This window comes from Carex rostrata, chromosome 10 (assembly GCF_964058835.1).
Source record: "Carex rostrata chromosome 10, lpCarRost1.2, whole genome shotgun sequence".
NCBI lineage: Eukaryota > Viridiplantae > Streptophyta > Magnoliopsida > Poales > Cyperaceae > Carex > Carex rostrata.
This window is the reverse complement of record NC_135927.1, coordinates 10,049,916-10,069,200: the sequence shown is the minus strand read 5'-3', so window position 1 is coordinate 10,069,200 and position 19,285 is coordinate 10,049,916. Positions and strand designations below refer to the sequence as shown.

The 19,285-nt window shown below is 32.0% G+C and overlaps 2 protein-coding genes across 2 annotated transcripts; one reads left to right on the top strand and one right to left on the bottom strand.

Annotated features, from left to right (window-relative positions):
• Nucleotides 1–5,110: 5,110 nt before the first annotated feature.
• On the bottom strand, nucleotides 5,111–6,712 carry LOC144561074 (WRKY transcription factor WRKY51-like). Its single transcript, XM_078310284.1, has 3 exons — nucleotides 6,076–6,712; nucleotides 5,838–5,963; nucleotides 5,111–5,436 (listed from the first exon to the last, which is right to left on the bottom strand). The coding sequence occupies exons 1-3, from the start codon at nucleotides 6,627–6,629 to the stop codon at nucleotides 5,259–5,261; spliced, it is 858 nt and encodes a 285-aa protein (XP_078166410.1). The 5' UTR covers nucleotides 6,630–6,712; the 3' UTR covers nucleotides 5,111–5,258.
• Nucleotides 6,713–9,897: 3,185 nt separating this feature from the next.
• On the top strand, nucleotides 9,898–13,848 carry LOC144561060 (putative protein phosphatase 2C 45). Its single transcript, XM_078310270.1, has 8 exons — nucleotides 9,898–10,080; nucleotides 11,005–11,132; nucleotides 11,631–11,729; nucleotides 11,823–11,987; nucleotides 12,090–12,176; nucleotides 12,513–12,604; nucleotides 12,767–12,841; nucleotides 13,207–13,848. Exons 1-8 carry the CDS (start codon nucleotides 10,004–10,006, stop codon nucleotides 13,333–13,335), a joined length of 852 nt encoding a protein of 283 aa, XP_078166396.1. The 5' UTR covers nucleotides 9,898–10,003; the 3' UTR covers nucleotides 13,336–13,848.
• Nucleotides 13,849–19,285: the final 5,437 nt, after the last annotated feature.

Here is a 19,285-nt window from a genome sequence, read left to right as displayed (position 1 = left end):
AAGATTAGTTTAAAAAAAAAAATTTGGAAATTTTTTTTCCGGTTTTGGGACTAAAAACCAGAGTTTTTTTTTCGGAATTGGATACCGAAATTTTTTTTTCCGGTTTTAGACATGAATTTCCAATAATTGGTGCTAAAACTGGAAAAATATTTCTGGTTTGGATACTTTTGAAAATACAGCCCTTGTTTGATTATTTTTTATTTTATTATTTTTTTGGATATAAATAAAAAATCAGGATTTCACCCCTACCTGCCTATCAAAAGTAAATATATTATGGAAAGAAAAATCTTCACTAACATCCTACCTAATTACAGCTTTATGTTAATAAAACAAGACACTGATTAATACAGGACATTAGAGACATAACAAGAATGCCCTTTTATCAAAACTGCAACTTCTGTTATTTTACTTCCTGCAACTCTTTTCTGACCTTTGCATAATAACATACCTTTTGATGTGAAGATACATTCCATTTATTAAATATTTTTCTTTGTTGAAGTTTTGTAATATAAGAGCTTTGTAAAGATGTGCGAGTACTTGGACTCTATATTTCGATTTCATAGCGCAAACAGCTCATTCGAGTTTCAATATAATCTAATCTTGTTGAAAAATCAAATTTTATATTTTGTTAATATTTCTTTAGACAAGAAGAACCGAATGTTTTTTGTTACCATCCTCTAAAAGCTAATATATCAAGTTGACAGTGTTTAATTTTTTTTTTAAAATATATCAGAGACGTAGATTTAATATGTGTCTCCACTGAATAGAATTCATAATATGCATATCCATAGCCTCACTCTTTCACTTTTCCAAAATTAGCATTTAAAAAAATAAATCCATTACATCAAATTGCCAATATTCACGGACTAGTGAATCCTTTGTTTAATTTTTATGGACCCATAAAGACAAATATATGTATTCTCTCAGATACCGCACTAAATACAGTTAGTTCCAATAAACTCTCAGCCGAGCGATTGGAATTTGTATCCTCTCAGTTAACTCGAGTTTTGAGAGCACATATTAAATTTGCGCTCTCTTGAAAGCAACAGCACCTGCGAGACCTGATTATTTATCTCTAAATGGCAACAAAACCAAAGTAGAGGTGAGGGCACGGATTAATTAAATCTAAATTCCTAGGATATATATATATATATATTTAAAACCACGTTAACATGGTATTTTTATTTTTACAAGATGGTAACAAAAACAAACCGGTAGGAAGAATATCTCATTAATTTAAATGATATTCACGATTTTCTCCATATTAAAAAAAATAATAAATTAAGTTTGGACAAATTTGAGTTTCAACAGTCGATATATAAAGTAGAAATTCCGATGCATCATTTTTTTTAAAATAATTATACTTTCTTTATGTATAAAATAGGAATGGTGGAGGAAATTTTTAGGCTACACCGATCCATAGAATTAGTAGAGACATTTGTTGAGGCTCCACCGATCCACAGAACTGGTGGAAATATTTGGTATGGTCAACTATGCGGAATTCTGTGACGGAGTGAGAAATGGCTCCATTGTAGCTTTTGATTATTTTTGCTTTAGAATCAGTGGAGGTTATTTTTCTAAAAAACGACCACAGCATTAATGCTTATTCTGTTGAAAGTTTTAAAATAAATTCTATTTTAAATAAAAAATCCTCTCCTGTATCATTATATCATTATAAAAGGAGAATTTTAACAGTCAGTTCTCAATATTATATTATTATATTTGGTATTTCCTTCCAAATATTTTTTTTTTTCAAATTCTTTTTACCGAAGTTAAATCCAAGCTTCTAAATAGCTAGCTATAGCGGTTTTGGACCCAGAAAGCTAAGCTACGGGCTAAAACTGCGCTAATCAAGCTACGACCGCTATAGCGGTAATAGCGGTCCGCTATAGCGCGTAGCGGCAATAGCGGTCTGCTATGCTACATGGGTTATGATTTTGCAATTTTTTTTTTCTGAAAACATGATTTTGCAATTTTAATGGGCCTTAATATCTAGATTGGTTTTTTTTTTTACTTTATTAAGCTATATCAATACAATGGAACATGTGCGGGCTATACCGCTATATCAATTAAATTTTGTATCATGCATTAATATACGGTAGTGGTATATTTTGAATATAAAATATATCGATAGTTTTTGAATTAGGGATATTTTGAATGACAATTTGAACTTTGTATTGGTTTAATATGAATAATATTAGAACTTCTTAATTAATTTGATATTTGTTTTCTTGATGAGACATTTTTACTAGGCAAAGCCTTCTATGGACATAAGGACCTATTTGTAAAATGAACATATTTTTTATTTTTAAAGTTCAAACAGTCGATCCGAACCGTTCATCTTGTTCTCCATATTAATATGTGCTTGGAGACCAAATTTTACATTTTTCTGATTTTTTTTTACTATTTATTAAGATGGGTACAAAATTCAATGGTCTGAATTTGATATTTTTTATACCCATCTTAATAAATAGTAAATAAATTCAGAAAAATGTAAAATTTGGTCTCCAAAGATATATTAATATGGAGAACAAAATGAACGGTTCGGATCGGCTGTTTGAACTTTGAAAATAAAAATATATTCATTTTACAAATAGGCCCTTATGTCCATAGAAGCATCACTCTTTTTACTATTAGTAGAAATATAAAATATAATTTTTGAAATAAAAAAACGCTATTTATAATAGCTTTTGCTATAGCTCCGCTATTCGCTAAAACTTTTTTTTTTGTCTCCCCTCTACACCGCTATAAACGCTATTTAGAAGCTTGGTTAAATCTGAAAATGTGTGCTAAGTTTCCTGCCTATTTCACCTGCCAGTGTGATCCCTAGACTGCAATTTTCAACCTAAAATGGGGTATTCATGTTTCTTGTGTGATATCATCTTTCATTTTCTCACCCAAATGATGCCAAGTGCTTGATAAAGAAATTGAGTTGATTCTTTCACACTCCACACAAACAAAGAAGCTTCAAGTCTACCACCATAGATGAAGTCAAATTCAACCCCACTTGCAAACTACACAGGATCTTCTGTGTTTTTTACTATGCATTCATCTATGTTGTGACATTACTTTGCATTTGCTATCTGAGGTTTCACCATAAATCAAATTGGGCTCTCTAATTAATATATTTCAAGAAATATGCCTCCCAAAATATCTCCAATTTTTATACTACTATTCAAAATTTCATATGACAACATATATTTTTCTCAATTGTTAATAAAGAAAATCTTTATTCTAGAATCTATGGATCTCACGAAACCGTGGTTGAATGTTAAGATAAGTGCCTTGCAAGTGACCTTTGGATTGTACCCACTATTTTATTCCATATATAGAGGAGGATTGCGTTATTAGATTACCAACTTGCTAGGGGTATGTTTTCTTTGCTTTCAATTGGAGGGCAAAGTTATACGGCATATTATATATCCTTCTTTAGGAAAAAAATAATATTTTAATTGCAAAGTGAAATGTGTAATAAAATACCCATGGCAATTAATTTATTATTTCCTTGAAATCTCACCAAATCCAATCCAACTTCTCCACTTTGAAGCTTGACTTCATTTTCCAACCTAACCCTCATTTACTAATTTTGGTTCTATTGCCCCACTTACATGTCAAATTTACAGTTTTTTGGTACATCTATTTAAATATAGTATCTCGTGAAAATAATTTGAATTTAGTGCTTAGAAAACCACCCAACTATCTTTTTGTTTTTATTCTTTCAATTAGTCGCAAGCATATAATATTGTTTTCGAATAAAATCTATATCACACCTGAATTATTAGTCGCAAGCATATAATATTTTTTCTTTAAGTATCAATATTTTTTTTTTTGCAAGAGTTAGACTATGTTGCATTGCAAATTTTAAAATCTATATCACACCTGAATGTATTTGCCTTCTTATATATTGAACTGCAAAATGTTAGATTTGAAGTTCAAATAGTCAAATCTAAAGAGCTCAACATGTTCTCCATATCAAAATATACTTGAAGATCAAATTTTATATTTTTTTTAGAAATTATTTACTATTTTTTAGAATTTAAAAAAACCGGTTTTTTTAAAAAAAAAATTGGACCATAAAAAACAATGATTTTTAAAAATTCTAAAAAAATAACAAATAATTTCAAAAAATTTAAAATTTGGTCACCAAATACATTTAATATAGATATCAAATTGAACGATTTGAATAGGTTGTTTTGAAGTCAAAACCAATATTTATAGTTTAATATACAAGATGACCTATGCATTGCAAATTTGCAATGAACCATAACCCAACTCTATTAACCAAAGGTTTGAACATAGCGTGCTGGCTGAAAAAACAGGGCTATTCCCAAATAGCGTCGATAGCGCTATAGCTTTTATGGTCTGAAAACGCTATAGCAGCGCTGTAGCGCGCTATTTAGAACCCTGCTATTTACAATATATATACAAAAAAACTATTTTTAAATTATATTCTTATTATACTAAAAAAAAATTTCACTACATCTCGAATATTTATTAATAATAAATTCATGATTTAAATAAACGCTTCAGTATCAGACCCTGTGCTTGAAGAATACAATGGGGATCAACTATAAGCACCAAAACTAGTAAAATTAAAAAATTCAAGGCTTTCCAAGCAATTGTACGTAGAACAAGCATATACGTCTCCCAACAGTTTCCGCGAATACTGTACAATTTTGAACCTGTCAGGGGTTCACACGCAAAAGTCCAAGAAAAATGACAAGAGTCAACGAGCACACGTTTCCCAACGCAATCTGTCTGCTCTTCAACGCTTACTAACCACTCCTTCACGATTCAACAATATGTGGGCCCCGCACTCCTCCTCGAGCCGGCCCCACTTTTTTTGACTCCCTTCGGACATCAAATCTTTCTATCAAATCCGGTTTTGGAATCTGGTCCCCTAGTCAAGTTTCTACACTGCCCACTTTTCACATAAGCCCCCCGAAATAAACATTATTATAACACCATTCATTAGTAAAAGTTTCATATCAGCTTTTTCTTTTTTTGTACCTTTTTATCATCAGACAGTTCTGAAACTCAAATTTCTCTCAAGCATGAGAATTTTGCTTAAGAGAAATTTCAATTATCACCTCATCACATATTGTAAATCTATAGAATTAACCTAATTTTATTTCGCATTTCCAGATTTGTTTATACAAGAACAACTCTAAATCTCCAACATTAGATGAGCAAGCTAAATTAAAAAGGAAAAGAAGAAAAAAGAAAAAAAAATTGGGTGGCTCTAATTGAGTTTGATTTTAAACCATAGATTCTGATCTAATGACGAGAGGTGGCAATGACATTTGGGGCTCCGGTGCCAAGTTATGTAGGTGATCACCTTCATAAGTCACGATGAGCATCGACGGGTCCTGTGGGTCCCGCTCGACATGCTTCCTTGCCGGGCAGCCACGCCGGGTGCTACATTTGTAATATCCCCTGTACCAACAGATTATTTCATTAGTGATGTAATGAATTATTCTTGTATTGTATAATTGCTCTCTTCATATGCTGTTTTCATGATAGATCTACAGATTGCCGTCTTAATTTCAATTTTTTTTTTTTCAAGAATAGCTGATTCCAAATTTTGCAAAAGTATGGACCCAATTATAGAGTTTGCTAAATTAAGCATGTGAGAGAAACAAAGTCAAATTTTATAATAATAAAAAAAAAAGACTTCTTAAAATAGCGCAAAAACAGTCAAATTTATCATGCTACTCGGATAACTTCCTACTTGCTTCTGTCATGGTGGTAAAACCTCAGATGCAATTTTGAAATAATTGAGGGCATTATGGGCAAAAGAATATTGGGAAATGTTAAAGAAGTAAAATTAAGCTTACCTGGGGTAAGGGGACCCCTTGATGGGTTTCTGACCATATTTGCGCCAAGAAAATTCGTCCGGTGGTATATCAGCATTTTTTGAGCTCACCGCCGGTACACGAACCGTCTTTTTCACCTTAGACTTCCTGTTTCGTTACACGACAAAAAAGTAAAATCATAAGAAAATTTTCACCTCAGCCTTCGCTTTCTCTAATTTCAAAAAAAAAAGAAAATTTATCTTTTTCTTTTATTTTTTACCTTCTCTTGGTGCAGTGGCATCGACCAGCATTCGCTTTCAATGCATTTTCAGAGTGCGCGTGCTCATGGCACCAAGGCTTTCTCTTCACGCCTGAAATCGGTACCGGTGAAGAGACTGGTACTGGAGGTAGTCCGATCGGTACCACTGCTGGACAACCTCTTTTCCCATTCGAGACGCTTCCATCTCCAGTTACTGACGACAGATCAAACGAAGAGGAATTATTGTTGTTATTCCCTGAAGAGATGCTTAAATCTAGGGTTAAGGATTGGGTTTTTGGCTTGATTGGGGCTTGTAAGGTCGGGCCACGGCGAAATCGGGCGTGCCCGGTACGGTTCAAAACCGAAATCAGGTGCTTGAATTTGGTGATGGTAGAATTGGTGATTTCTGAGTAATCTGAGTTTTGATTTGGGGGTTTAGAAGAGAGAGAGGAGATAAGATGGCGCATGTCTTTTAATCCGGCCGCTGCTGCCTCCTGAATTGATGACGTGTCATGATCAGGCCCGTCGGATGAGGGATAGGGGTGAGATGACCCGATTAGATCTAGAGCGAGCATGGTTGGAGAGGAGAGAAATAGAAATTGAGAAGGGGAAGGAGGGTTTATATAGTGGGAAACAGACTTGACTATATTGACGTGTTTATTTTATAGGTAGGGTCTTGTGAAAGTCTATTTTTATGAAACAGCCCTTGGAAAATAGTGTTTTTTATTTGTGGTGAATACACATTTGGAGGTTTCTAATGATATATTGACTGCCGTTTTTATTTATTTTTATTTGGGAAATAATACTTAAGTTATATAACTGGAAATTAATTTTTTAATGATATAGACGTTACAACTTTTGAATTAATTACTTAATAGAACAATAATTAATTAATTAGTGCATTGATAATTTGATATAATTAATAAGTAGCACGGTTCAACTTTGACTAGTTTACAATATACAAGACATTAAATTATGCAGTAAGAATGGGATGAGCTAAAGTGCTTTATAAAGCACGGATTCTTTTGCGCTTTATGTTTTTATTTTTGTTTTCAAAATTCAAATAGTAGAATAAATTTTTTGAATCATTTGAAATATTAATTTAAAAAAAATAAAAAATAGTAAACAAATTAAGAAAATATATAAAATTTTGTTTTCAAACACATTTCAATATAAAAATTATGTTGAATGGTTCAAATCGGCTATTTAGATCTTGACAACATCACGAAAGGGCGTAAATTCTCAAATTGTATATACAAAAAGTTTAAATAGTGTTTATCGCGTCATAGAGGAACGGTTAAAAAAATAGCACCATGTCCATATTGCACCGCTATAGCGCGTTGTCAAGCCGATAGTGCCATAGCTTTTATGGTCTGAAAAAATTATAGCCCGCTATTTAGAACCCTGATATATAATTTATAAAGCACCTTAGCTCATTTTTTTTTAGTAAAAATAACAATTAATTAGTCATTCCTAATATTTCTATTCATTAACAGGGATACAAGCACTCAATAAACTACATAGTAATTTAATAATTATTTACTCGTTGACTTATATAGTCGTATAGATTAATAGACTGACAAGTTTTATTTTAATCAAATTATTAAACGTTGGGTCGATTTTAATTAATCATAAATAACCAAATACTTAATTCATTCAAAATTTAATAGACAATACATTAATTGTGGTAAGAATAATAACTGACTAATAGCATCCACTAATTTAATTAACTCAACAAACGAAGATTATTTTAATTAAAGATTTATAATATTACAATTACTTGAAATTAATTAAAACATTATTTAAATTATTATATTTCCAATATGTCTTTCGCATATTTACAAAAATATAAAGTAATCATCTTTAAGAATTGTAAATAAAATTCTCTATTTTCACAGCTGAACAAAACATAACAATTCTCTTTTGTGATGATGGGTTGCCTTGGAAATTGCTTGTCCACTGGACAGTTTGAATTTCCTAGCTATTTTGCGTTTTGTCTGTTATGTTAAACTTTTCCAGGGGGGTTATACGAAAAAGACCAAAGGAAGAGCAGCGACCCGTAAAACCGGTCAAGCCTGGAAAAAGATAGCTGCCTTGGTCAAATAAGTAAAGGCAATAAATCCAAACCGCTGACCAACCTTTCAGTGCCGGGTCTACGTGCTATACCCGGTAAGCCGTGTCGACCGTTGGATGGTAGATGCTGATCTGTTTTGGACGTCGGAGGATTACTGTAGAGTTGACTAGAAAGCAGACAGGTCGCGTCATTAAAGAAATGGGGACCAGGTTTGTTTAGCATGGCCTATCAGGGAATGGCACGTGTAATCGTGTTGAGAGAATGTGATCACGGGGATTGTTGTGGCCAACTACCTGGGGCTGAAATAGTGGAGCAGTTTCTTTGTGACTTGTATATTTCAAGAAGAGAAGAATTTCCAATTTTGTGAATTATCAGAATTCTGGTGGTAGCAGGCAATGTTATCAGAACCGGACTGTCGAACCGGTAAAGTTTCGGTTCAGTGATTTATTGGTTGGATCGGTGGTTCAACCGGTTCAATAGCTGATTTTTTAAAACATATATAACTTATTATCTAAAAATCAATCTGGTTAAGTTTTTTTTTTGAAAAAAAGCCCTTAGACGTATTTAATTAAATGAAACATTGTTCAAATTACAAATTCTACCTAATAAAAAAATATAAAGTATGAAACGGAAAATGATCTAAATTACTGCCTAAAAGTTCCAAGACTACTACATAAATCTAATGCAACTTCAAAAATAGTTGAGTTTCTGGTACCAAGTTCTCAAATCTGCTATCAAATTCTCAAATCAATTTGGTACTTATTTTAGAACTTATATAACTTCAAAAACAGTTGAGTTTTTGGTTTTCTGTACCAGCAAGTTTTGGTAGGGAACTAGACCAAAATGCTCTTTGGTTTGAGCATTTCATCAAACACCTTATATGCATGGATTTATTCAATAAAATTAACTTAGAAATTTCATAAAGTTGCTTACATTTCTTGATTCTAGTAGTTTCTTTTGTGATTCAGATTCAAACAAGGTCTAGAAACACGACATTTAGCCACAATTGGCTGTAATATATAAAGTTGAAAAGATTTGTAATTGCAAAATAAAAAAAAATACAAGACGCTCAAACACACTTGAGCTTAAGTAAGATAAATAAGCTAAAGTAAAAGCACACAAAGTAAAATATAGAACACCATAACCTTTATCAGAAAAAAAAAAAAAAAATATATATATATATATATATATATATATAGAAAGAAAATTACGCATAATTGAGTCGGATCAAAAAACAGCAGGCGGTTTGGACATCACAAAACCTATGAGCTGTTGACGAATAAATCGTGATATAGGTCCTGAATTGTTTCAAAAAAAGAAAAAGTGAAACCAAAAGAATCTGATTAAAAAATTTGTTGACTGAATCCGGTATTGGTTTTATTAGGCCTTGTACAGAAAATCACATTTGGGCTAATTTGGATCTCTTCAGACGGGTAAAGCCCAATACTACCGAAACAAAACCGAAATCTAAACCGATACCGAAAGCAGAACCGAAACAAAAGCTCAAGAAACAAAATAGTCGAAACAGAAACTAGAATGCAGTCCTCATCCTCTGCATTAACCTACTGTTTGAGTATAGATTCCAACCGTCCGATCAAAATCCAGGCTATCTCTTACCTAGAAATTCGTGCTAACATGTAAAGAACGGATCAGATCTAAACTCAAACAGTGCGTTAATGCAGAAGAAATGTATTCCAAGAAATGGAATTGAACTCGGCACGCGGAATCCAATAATAGACAGCGCCATTGCCCACCGCGTGTGCAACTCGCGCCTAAATCCCCGCTAAAAATAACCATCTCCTATATCTCTCCTCTTTCTTCGCTCCCCCTCCATTTTCGATTTAAGAGGGAGATGAAGGAGGAGAGATTCCAGACATGGGAGGTTGTAGTAGCGGCTTCAGAAATCGTTTCCCCTTTCACCGCGTACCAGACATGAATGGCGATGGTATTAGGTCTGATTCATCTTTCTCTCTCTCTCTTTTTGTTTTCCGAATTTAGATTGGGGTTTGGGGACCGAGATAATTGTCGTTCGAATTGGGATTTTCTTGAACAATGCCGAATTCTTGATTTGTCGCTCGTATGTATTGTATTTCTTGAACGAGGTGCGTTGTTTATTATCTCATGGTATCTGATCAAACTTGTTTATCTCTAGAAAATATAGAATTCTGTAATTTATTATTGGGATGTGTTTTGTTCTGAGTTATCTGGCTAAAATTGGATCATTTTTCTCCCTCCCAATTTTGTTAAATTGAGGGCATTTTGATTGGCCTCCGTTATTCTGTCATGGTTTCAGATCAAATTTCCTTGTCTCTAGGATATATTGAATGTAAATTTTCACATTGAGATTGATTGAGTTTTGAATTTGAATTTTTGTTGGTAAAATTGGATTTTCTAATTTTTTTTCTCTTATATATCCCTTCATACTGAATCCTTTCTCTGGTGCCATGATCTTGTCTCAAATTTGTATTTCTCAAAATTTACACTGCTGGCTTAAGATTGAGAAAAGCCCAGTTTATACAGTGGTTAATGGAAGTTCATAAATTGTTTTATTTTACAGATGTACATACTACTACATAGTGATAAAATATGACATGGCACAATTAAACATATGAGAAAATAAAACCTAATGCTGCTGTTTGTTTAAACAATTGTTTGGTTAGTAACCAGTACTTTTCTTTCTAACTTCCTTGAAGCTCTCTCTTTGTATGGTCTCATTCACATTTCTGTCTTTGATTTTCACATCCTCTTTATTTTTCAAGATTGATGTTATCTGTTGAAAAAAATGCATGTAATTTTGTCATTCTAATTTAATTAAAATCATAGTCTATAACTGTTTCATTGTAATGAACTCTTCTTATTAATTTACATGAAAAAAGCCCTCATGGAAAGTATAGTTATGGCTATGCCAGTACTCAAGGAAGAAGAGAACATATGGAGGATATATCTGATGCCCAAACTGGAACATTCTCTGGTCAGGTCATTGGTTACTTTGCAGTTTATGATGGTATGTAATGATATTAATTCTCAGGGTTACAATCAAAATTTTGTCAGTGTTTGTTCAAATATGCATCTGGTTAACATTTTACAATAGCAGAGATATACAACCATGTGCTTCATACTATAAGCTACCATGTCAAGCAGGATGGCTGTACCTGTGTTTGTACCAATTGATATGGTACAATATTTACAAAATGGTAAATTATATGAATGGGAAAAGCCAATGTGAAAGGGAATGGTTTGTCATTGCAAATAATCACAGCCATGCCAATGCTAAATTACTAGTTCTCAATTTCTTGATACAAATTGCATCTTCTTTTTATCCATATATATATTAGCTTCATAATCACTTGTGCAACTTTTTCTTTCACTTGGCTGTTGGTATGTAATGTGAATAATTCATCATCATCTTCATTATTATTCTCTATACAATTTGTAATTGGTTCTATTGTTGTTGTTATCTTATATTTCACTATATGTATAAGTAATATTTGTACAAATGAAGGTCATGGTGGTAAGAAAGCAGCTGAGTACTTGAAGGATCATCTCTACAATATCATTGTTGGTCACCCCAGTTTCTTTACTGACACAACAACAGCATTAGGTACTATTTACTAATCTTTTTTGTCCAAAAGCTATTTTTCTTAGTGTGCCAGTTACAACATTTGACATTTTCTTTTTAAATGCTAATTTACAGAGGAAGCATACAACAAAATGGATGAGGAGCTATTATCAACCCGCATTGTTGAAGACGGGTCAACTTCCTCAACAGTTATCATATTCGAAAACCGATTTTTTGTGGCTCATGTTGGCGATTCTCGTGTTGTGATTTCTCGCCGTGACAAAGAGGGTCAAAGTGTTGGTACATAAATAAATTAATTCATGTAAATTTTACCAGCTTCCTTACAGAGTTAAAGCAGTAAGTCTACCTTTGTGAAGATCTTGATTGAACTAATTTGTGCAGGGATAGCAATAACAAAGGACCATAGACCGGATTTGACTGAAGAACGGATACGTATTGAGGCTTCTGGGGGTCAAGTTACATATAAGGGTTTGTATTTCTTTCTTTATTTCTCTAGCATTCCATCGCACTGCCCTTGTCTTGACATATGTCCCTGACAAAATTAGATATCTCCGGTTGGTACTTTCAACTTTTATTGGGTATCCTTTGTCTGCTTTGTGTTAACTACTTAACATAAAGACTCCTGCTTCCTTTTAAAAAGCTAATATAGCTAGAACTACCCTGTGTAGTGAAATATTTTACTTGACTCCTATAAATTGAAAAAGGCACATTTATGTTACATGCACACTTGGGTAACCTGATTTATTTGCTGTTCCTAAGATTTTTCAACATTGGAGTTATGAGTCTTTGTAATTGCTTCTGTAGGGACATGGCGGATTAATGATAAGATTGCTATTTCACGTGCATTTGGTGACCGGCACTTGAAGCGATTTGTCATACCTGATCCTGATATAGTGGTACATAATGAAAATTTTTGTCCTAAATAATTTCAATAAATCTTCTCTCTTTTGGCATGATTTTTGTCCTAAATAATTTCAATAAATCTTCTCTTTCTTTTGGCATGCATTTGTGTTCTCAAAAATTGATGGTATATGTATTTTCTTTCTTTTTGTTTACAGGAAGAAGTAATAGATGAGTCTCTAGAGTTTATTATCATTGCAAGTGATGGTCTATGGGATACACTTTCAAATCAGGTAACTGCAGTAATTGCAGTTTAATTATGGGCTTGAAATTCATCCATGTCATGCCAAAACATTACTCCTTTTTTTTTTCCACAAGTTTAATAAAATTTAAATTTTCTAACTTCCTCTTCCAGTCCACAGAAAAAAATATTTTATTTCCAACCAAATTCTAGGAATAAACTAAATTTAGAGAGTTTGTTAAAAGTATATTTTATCTGTTCTTTACTAAATTTAAAAGTAAATTCTTTTGGTAGATAACTATGTGAAAATACAGAAATTTTACATTGGTTCTCAAATAGAGACTGGTCACACTTGTAAATAATTTACTTAGTTTAATCAAAATAAACTAATTTACTCATTTGACCTCTCCTTTGTAGGAAGCAGTTGATATCGTAAAAAACAAGGAAGATGACATGAAAGAAGCGGCATCGCTGCTGGTGAAACATGCCTACGAATATGGCAGTTATGACAACATCACATGTGTTGTTGTGCGTTTCTATCATTAACCACGTCATTTGAAAGTTTAGTAAGTAAAAAAGTTCAATTAAAGAAAAATGTGGGGGGTCCCATCCTACTGTAGAACCCTCCATGGTGAAAATTAACTTGGTGGCATTGCCTACCTTTTCTTGAAAAACAAGATGAAGAAGAACAAGGAGGAAACTAAGAGAGAAAGAAAATGGATATTGGCCTTTTCTTTTCCTCAGAAATTTTGTTCGACTGATGCGTCTTTTTCTTTCGCATGCGAGGAAATATGGAAATCTTGTTTGGTTGGGGAGGATGTTTGTTTTCTGGTAAGGTGGTTTTGTTGCATTGCATAGAGAGAAAAAGTGCCAAAATGTCTATAGCCACACAGACTTAAAAAAGGTTCAAGGAAATAGAGGATGTTGAATTCATTTTTTTTTTCCTGACAAATGTTGTTTTCCATATTAATTTATTTCAATTTTGCCTGTCTCGGTACAGAAATTGACTTGCTCATATCTTGAGATCCTTCTTTTGTATGAATTGCATTTACTTCTCTAGCTGCTGTGCAAAATCAATGAACATTTGATTGTAGTTCTTATTAGTCGAAAAAATAACCATTAAAAATAAGAGCTTGACTTGCTTGAGCCATTATTCCTCTTTTTATTTCCTTACAACCCAATAAAACCAAAACCGCACCCCTTACTCCCTTCACTTTACAACTAGCACGAGGGCAGTATTGTTGGGCTTTGAGATTCATGCCAAGTTAAAAAGAACAGTCCATATCCAATAATTCTAAAAGATTCCCTATTACGGTACCGGGGAGGATCTGAAATCTCCTCCTCCCAAATCTATCCTCTGACGTCGTACTCCATCACTATATGCAATTTCAGCCGTGCGATTGTATTTTCGAGCCAGAGGCGGACCGCAGTTGGTCTTACATAAATATTTCATAGTATTTACTTCGAAGATGCCTCTAATAAATCCATCGCCTTTCTCTCCAATGGGAATAACATTATCGTACAAACAACCACACACACACACACAAAAAAAAAAAAAATTTGGAAAACTCGCACTATTTTTTTTCTTTTTGGGAAGATGGCCTTGATAGTGACATATTTGACAACGTTCAATTTTTGTCAAGCCAACTGCTTTACTAAAATTTAAATAGAATATTTAGTTAAAAAAACGAGGGATCACTTCAAAATGGATTTTAAGAAAGTTCCAATGAAATTGAAAGTGAAAAAACTTAATAGGTATGTTATTCGACATATTGGTAGCTAGTCTAAATAATTAAATATCAAATTTCACGAAATTTAAATAATCTGTTTTGTATGATGCATCAAGTATTGTTAATAATTTAAACACTTGATTTACGGTGAAATCAATTCTCATCATGTATCACTCAATGCCATATATCAAGTGATTTTCCTGACAAAACAAATATAAATATGTTATACCATTGGAGTTTGATTGATAATGTCTCAAGTGATATTGAATTTAAAGTGTCTTATTAATTAAACATTAGACTCAAACTGTTAAAAACTTGTAATAATTCGATGAACCATAAAACATACGGCAAGATTTATCATATTTTTCATATACATAATAATCAATTATAAAATTGAATTTAAATATATTTACAATTTTCACAATTGTCAATTGAAATAGTCTTGTACAAGCATTCGAATTGAAAACATTCAAACCATCCATTACGATACTTTCTTCTTTAAATATATGACTGTACTTTAAATTAAACATTCAATTTTAATTTGACAGTTAAATTGAACACTCATTTTTTGTTTTAGTCCGGATGAGGGCTAAAAAAAGTTTTTTATTTCACTTTCAGTGCTCAATTTCAGACTTGTAATATGTTACATATACAGAAAAATATATATATATATATATAGAGTCCGGCTAAATTGCTGCTGGCAGCAGTTCTGCTCAAGTGCTGCCGGGGCTATATTTAGCCGTGTGATATCCAAACAACAAATCCAAACCGTTAGATGTTTAATCTATATTATAATCTACTTAGAGACCAAATTTTATATTTGTTGGAATTTTTTTACTATTTATTAAGCTGGTTTGAAAACCGCTGTTTTCAATGCTGCAGAAATTTAATGAAAACAGCGGTTTTCAAACCAGCTTAATAAATAGTAAAAAAATTCCAAGAAATGTAAAATTTGGTCTCCAAGTAGATTATAATATAGATTAAACATCTAACGGTTTGGATTTGTTGTTTGGACATCACACTGCTAAATATAGCCCCGACAGCACTTGGGCAGAACTGCTGTCAGCAGCAATTTAGCCGGACTATATATATATATATATATATATATATACATACTAGTATCATACCCGTGCGTTGCAACGGCGACATATTATAAGAAACAAATATATCAATGAAAATAATAATTATCTAAAAATTAAAACACATGTTAATAGAAAATTTATATGATTATGTATTTTTAATTAACTTTAATCGTGATCTCTGATAACAATTTGATGATGTGATGATTCTTTATTTTTAAGTACCAATGATATCAAATAATAGCTCGATTCGAATCTAATATCAAATATCATACAACAATTCAATATCAACATATAATATGATATCAAATAATAGTTCGATTCGAATATAATATCAAATATCATACAACAATTCAATATCAACATATAATATGATATCAAAAAACATAAATAAAAAGTGTTATCGTTTGTATGTATAGGATATACACACACACACACACACACATATTATAAGAAAAATATATATTCACACACATGTTCCAATTTATATTCTTCTTTGTTTCCAATTTAGAATACACACACATTGATATATTATATATTGGAAATATATTCTAAATTGCCCACACCAATATGTATAGAAACAAAAAAAGAAAAATAAGGAAATTAAAAAAAATGATTTCCATTGTGATTCGTATAGAAACGAAGAAGTAAGGAAACAATAAATAAAAAAATGGAAGGTGGAGTCTTCTCAATTGAAGAGGAAAAAAATATGGAAATAAAGGAATAAGGAAACAAATAAATATATAGCTATATTTCAGAATTTATTCATTTTAAATTGTAACGTATCGTGTGGCAGCACATGTGGTGGGTATGTTTTTAACTAAATTTAGACTTCTATACATAAAAGAGATGCATTTAATCAAAAGAAGACAAATTATGTAATTGGAGAGCTGAGATCAAATTCGAAATTTCATCTCTCAATCATAGCCGTTGGCGGATCGGACACCCAACGTGCATAATAATAGAATGGAGAAATGGAGATATATATATATATATATACAAGCTTTGCACAAGAATTTTGGCTGAAGAAATCAGACCAGTACCACCACCAGGAACATATTGTCTCTTGTTTACCTACGCCAAGAATGGCTGATTCTCAGTCAAGAAATGTTATCAGAAGCTAAAATTGGGTTCGAATGACAACGCTGACAAGGATTTTTGCTGGGAATATGGAATGAGAAATCGCTCCTCCCAAAGCTCAGGGTTTTTCTTCAGAGATGTCCATGGAATGCGGTACTGGTTCAATCGGTATTGGCAGCGAAAATCAGGGGTCTGTCAGATGTTTGTAAGCTATGTAGATGTATGGTGGTCTCAAATGGTTCAAGCTGGAATTAGACTATATATCTACTCAAGGAAGGGAGGGTGATTGAATGGTTCTCAATGCCAGTGGGGATTTGCTAATCCCTCTCAGGCAGAAACTCAGGATGATATAGTATCGGTACAAAATGAATTATATACCAGCAATAATTGATTGGAGATCATACATGGAGATTTGGCAGGCTTGAAACTTAGAGCAAAGAGATGCGGGACGGTTCAGTGTGTTTATTGCAACAAGGAAGATAATGGAATCAGGAAAGGACATATTCTGGCAAACATGGCGCGGGTTACTGGCTTAAATAGAAATAGCAGCAGTGGTTTAGAAGAATTTTCGGATGAAGCAATGTAATTTGGGCCCACGGGACGTGTACGAACAAAAAAAAAAGAAAAAAAAAGAGCTCTCTATTCTCTACTCATTTTTCTCCGAATGATATTAATTAGAACGGATAATATTCAATTCGTACTTAAAAATTAATTAGATATGAATATCAGATATATATTCATAAGATATAATATGCATACGGATGTTGATATAGATATAATTTTAAATTTTAATTATTTGTATTTACATATATAATGTAGTTTAATATATATTATAAAAAAGTTATATTATTTATTATTATAATCAGATAAATATTATTGGTATCTTTTAATAAATATCCGATTTGTATTCGTATTTTACCACTATATGCTCCCTATCTAACCCATTTTTACCCCTAACTGTTTCGTCATTATCGCAGCAAAAGGATCTCGTATGAATCGTCTGTAGTTTTGTACAATATTCACCATGTTAAATAAATACTTTCCTAGGTATTAAATACTGACAATCAGGGACGAATTCACTCGTAGTGAATGGAGACCAATTAATCCTATTAAAAATATTCATACTTTTGCATGAATGTTTATATAATTTAGAGCAAACTGTTATGAATATTATAAAATTGATTTCCATTTGTAATATGAAAATTTTATATGATTGATCTCTATTTGTATTTGACTCTGTAGCTAGAAAGTCTGGCTCCGTCTCTATTGACAATATGTAACAGTTTATATATCCACCGCGAAGAGATAATTGTCTACATTTTAATTTTAGAGAGTTTGATATATCAGCGATTAAACTTTTAGAGTCTTCGGTGAAAATAACCACGAAATATAATAAAATATATGTAATTGGACTTCTTTGTAATAAAAATTAATTTAGGTCTATCAGCAATTAAACTTCTAGGGTCTTCGGTGAAAAATAACCAGAAAATAAATTAAAATATATGTAATTGGACTTCTTTGTAGTAAAAATTAATTTAGGACTATCAGCAATTAAACTTCCACGGTCTTCGGTGAAAAATAACCATAAAATAATATAATATATAGCTAAAACATTCCAATTATTCTAATTAATTAAAAAAAGTTTTCCCAATCCGCAAGATAATATAGAGGATTGAAATTTTTTATATTTTTTGAAAAAAATTCCGATTCGGATATGAATAAAAATCCGATCAAAAAATCCAAAAGCCTGGATAGAAGTGGTAAAATATATTTAAAGTTGGATATTAATAAAATTGTCGGATAAAATGGGTAAATATGTGAGTTTTTTAAGTTTAGATGGGGATATGTAATTTCAAAATTTAGAGGAGAAATACGTAATTTTAAAGTTTTTGAGGGGTATACGTGAAATTCCTCCTTCATAATATTATATTTACTCTTCTAAATTTTAAGAACTCACACATTTATTCAATTTTATTTTTAAAAAACTCATTTTTAATTTATAAACTTTCTATTTTATTATTTAATAAAATATTAAATTTTTACTTGTGCATGGCACAAGAACAAAATGAACCATTTTTCCTCGCAAACCGACCTATTATAAAATTGGACATTTTTCTTACATGCTACATATTTTTTATATTTTTAATAAAGAATAAAATGAAAACTTTCTAAATTTAAAATAAGCTTTAATAAGAAAATAATAATGAAAAAATTGTGTGTTTTTTTAAATTTAGAAAGGAAAATATAATATTATGAACTTTAGAAGGAGAGGTACGCAATTTGAAAATTATTGAAGGGCATACATGAAATTCTCCCTATAAAATGATAGTAAAATAAGAACAATTTTTACTCCATTCATTTGGGAAATGGAGGCCGAGCAACATGAAACGCTATCCTCTGCAGAGGTTTTACCTGCGATGCTGTGCGGTGGTTTTGATCTGGTCCGTTCGTTTCAGATCGGACGAGCTGGATTAAGGATTCACCAAATTTTGAGTTTTTTTAAAATTCGGGCAAGATCTGATCTGGTCCGTCCGATTCGAAACGAACGGACCAGATCAAAACCACCGCACAGCTCGGTAAAACCTCCGCAGAGGATACGCTTCCGAG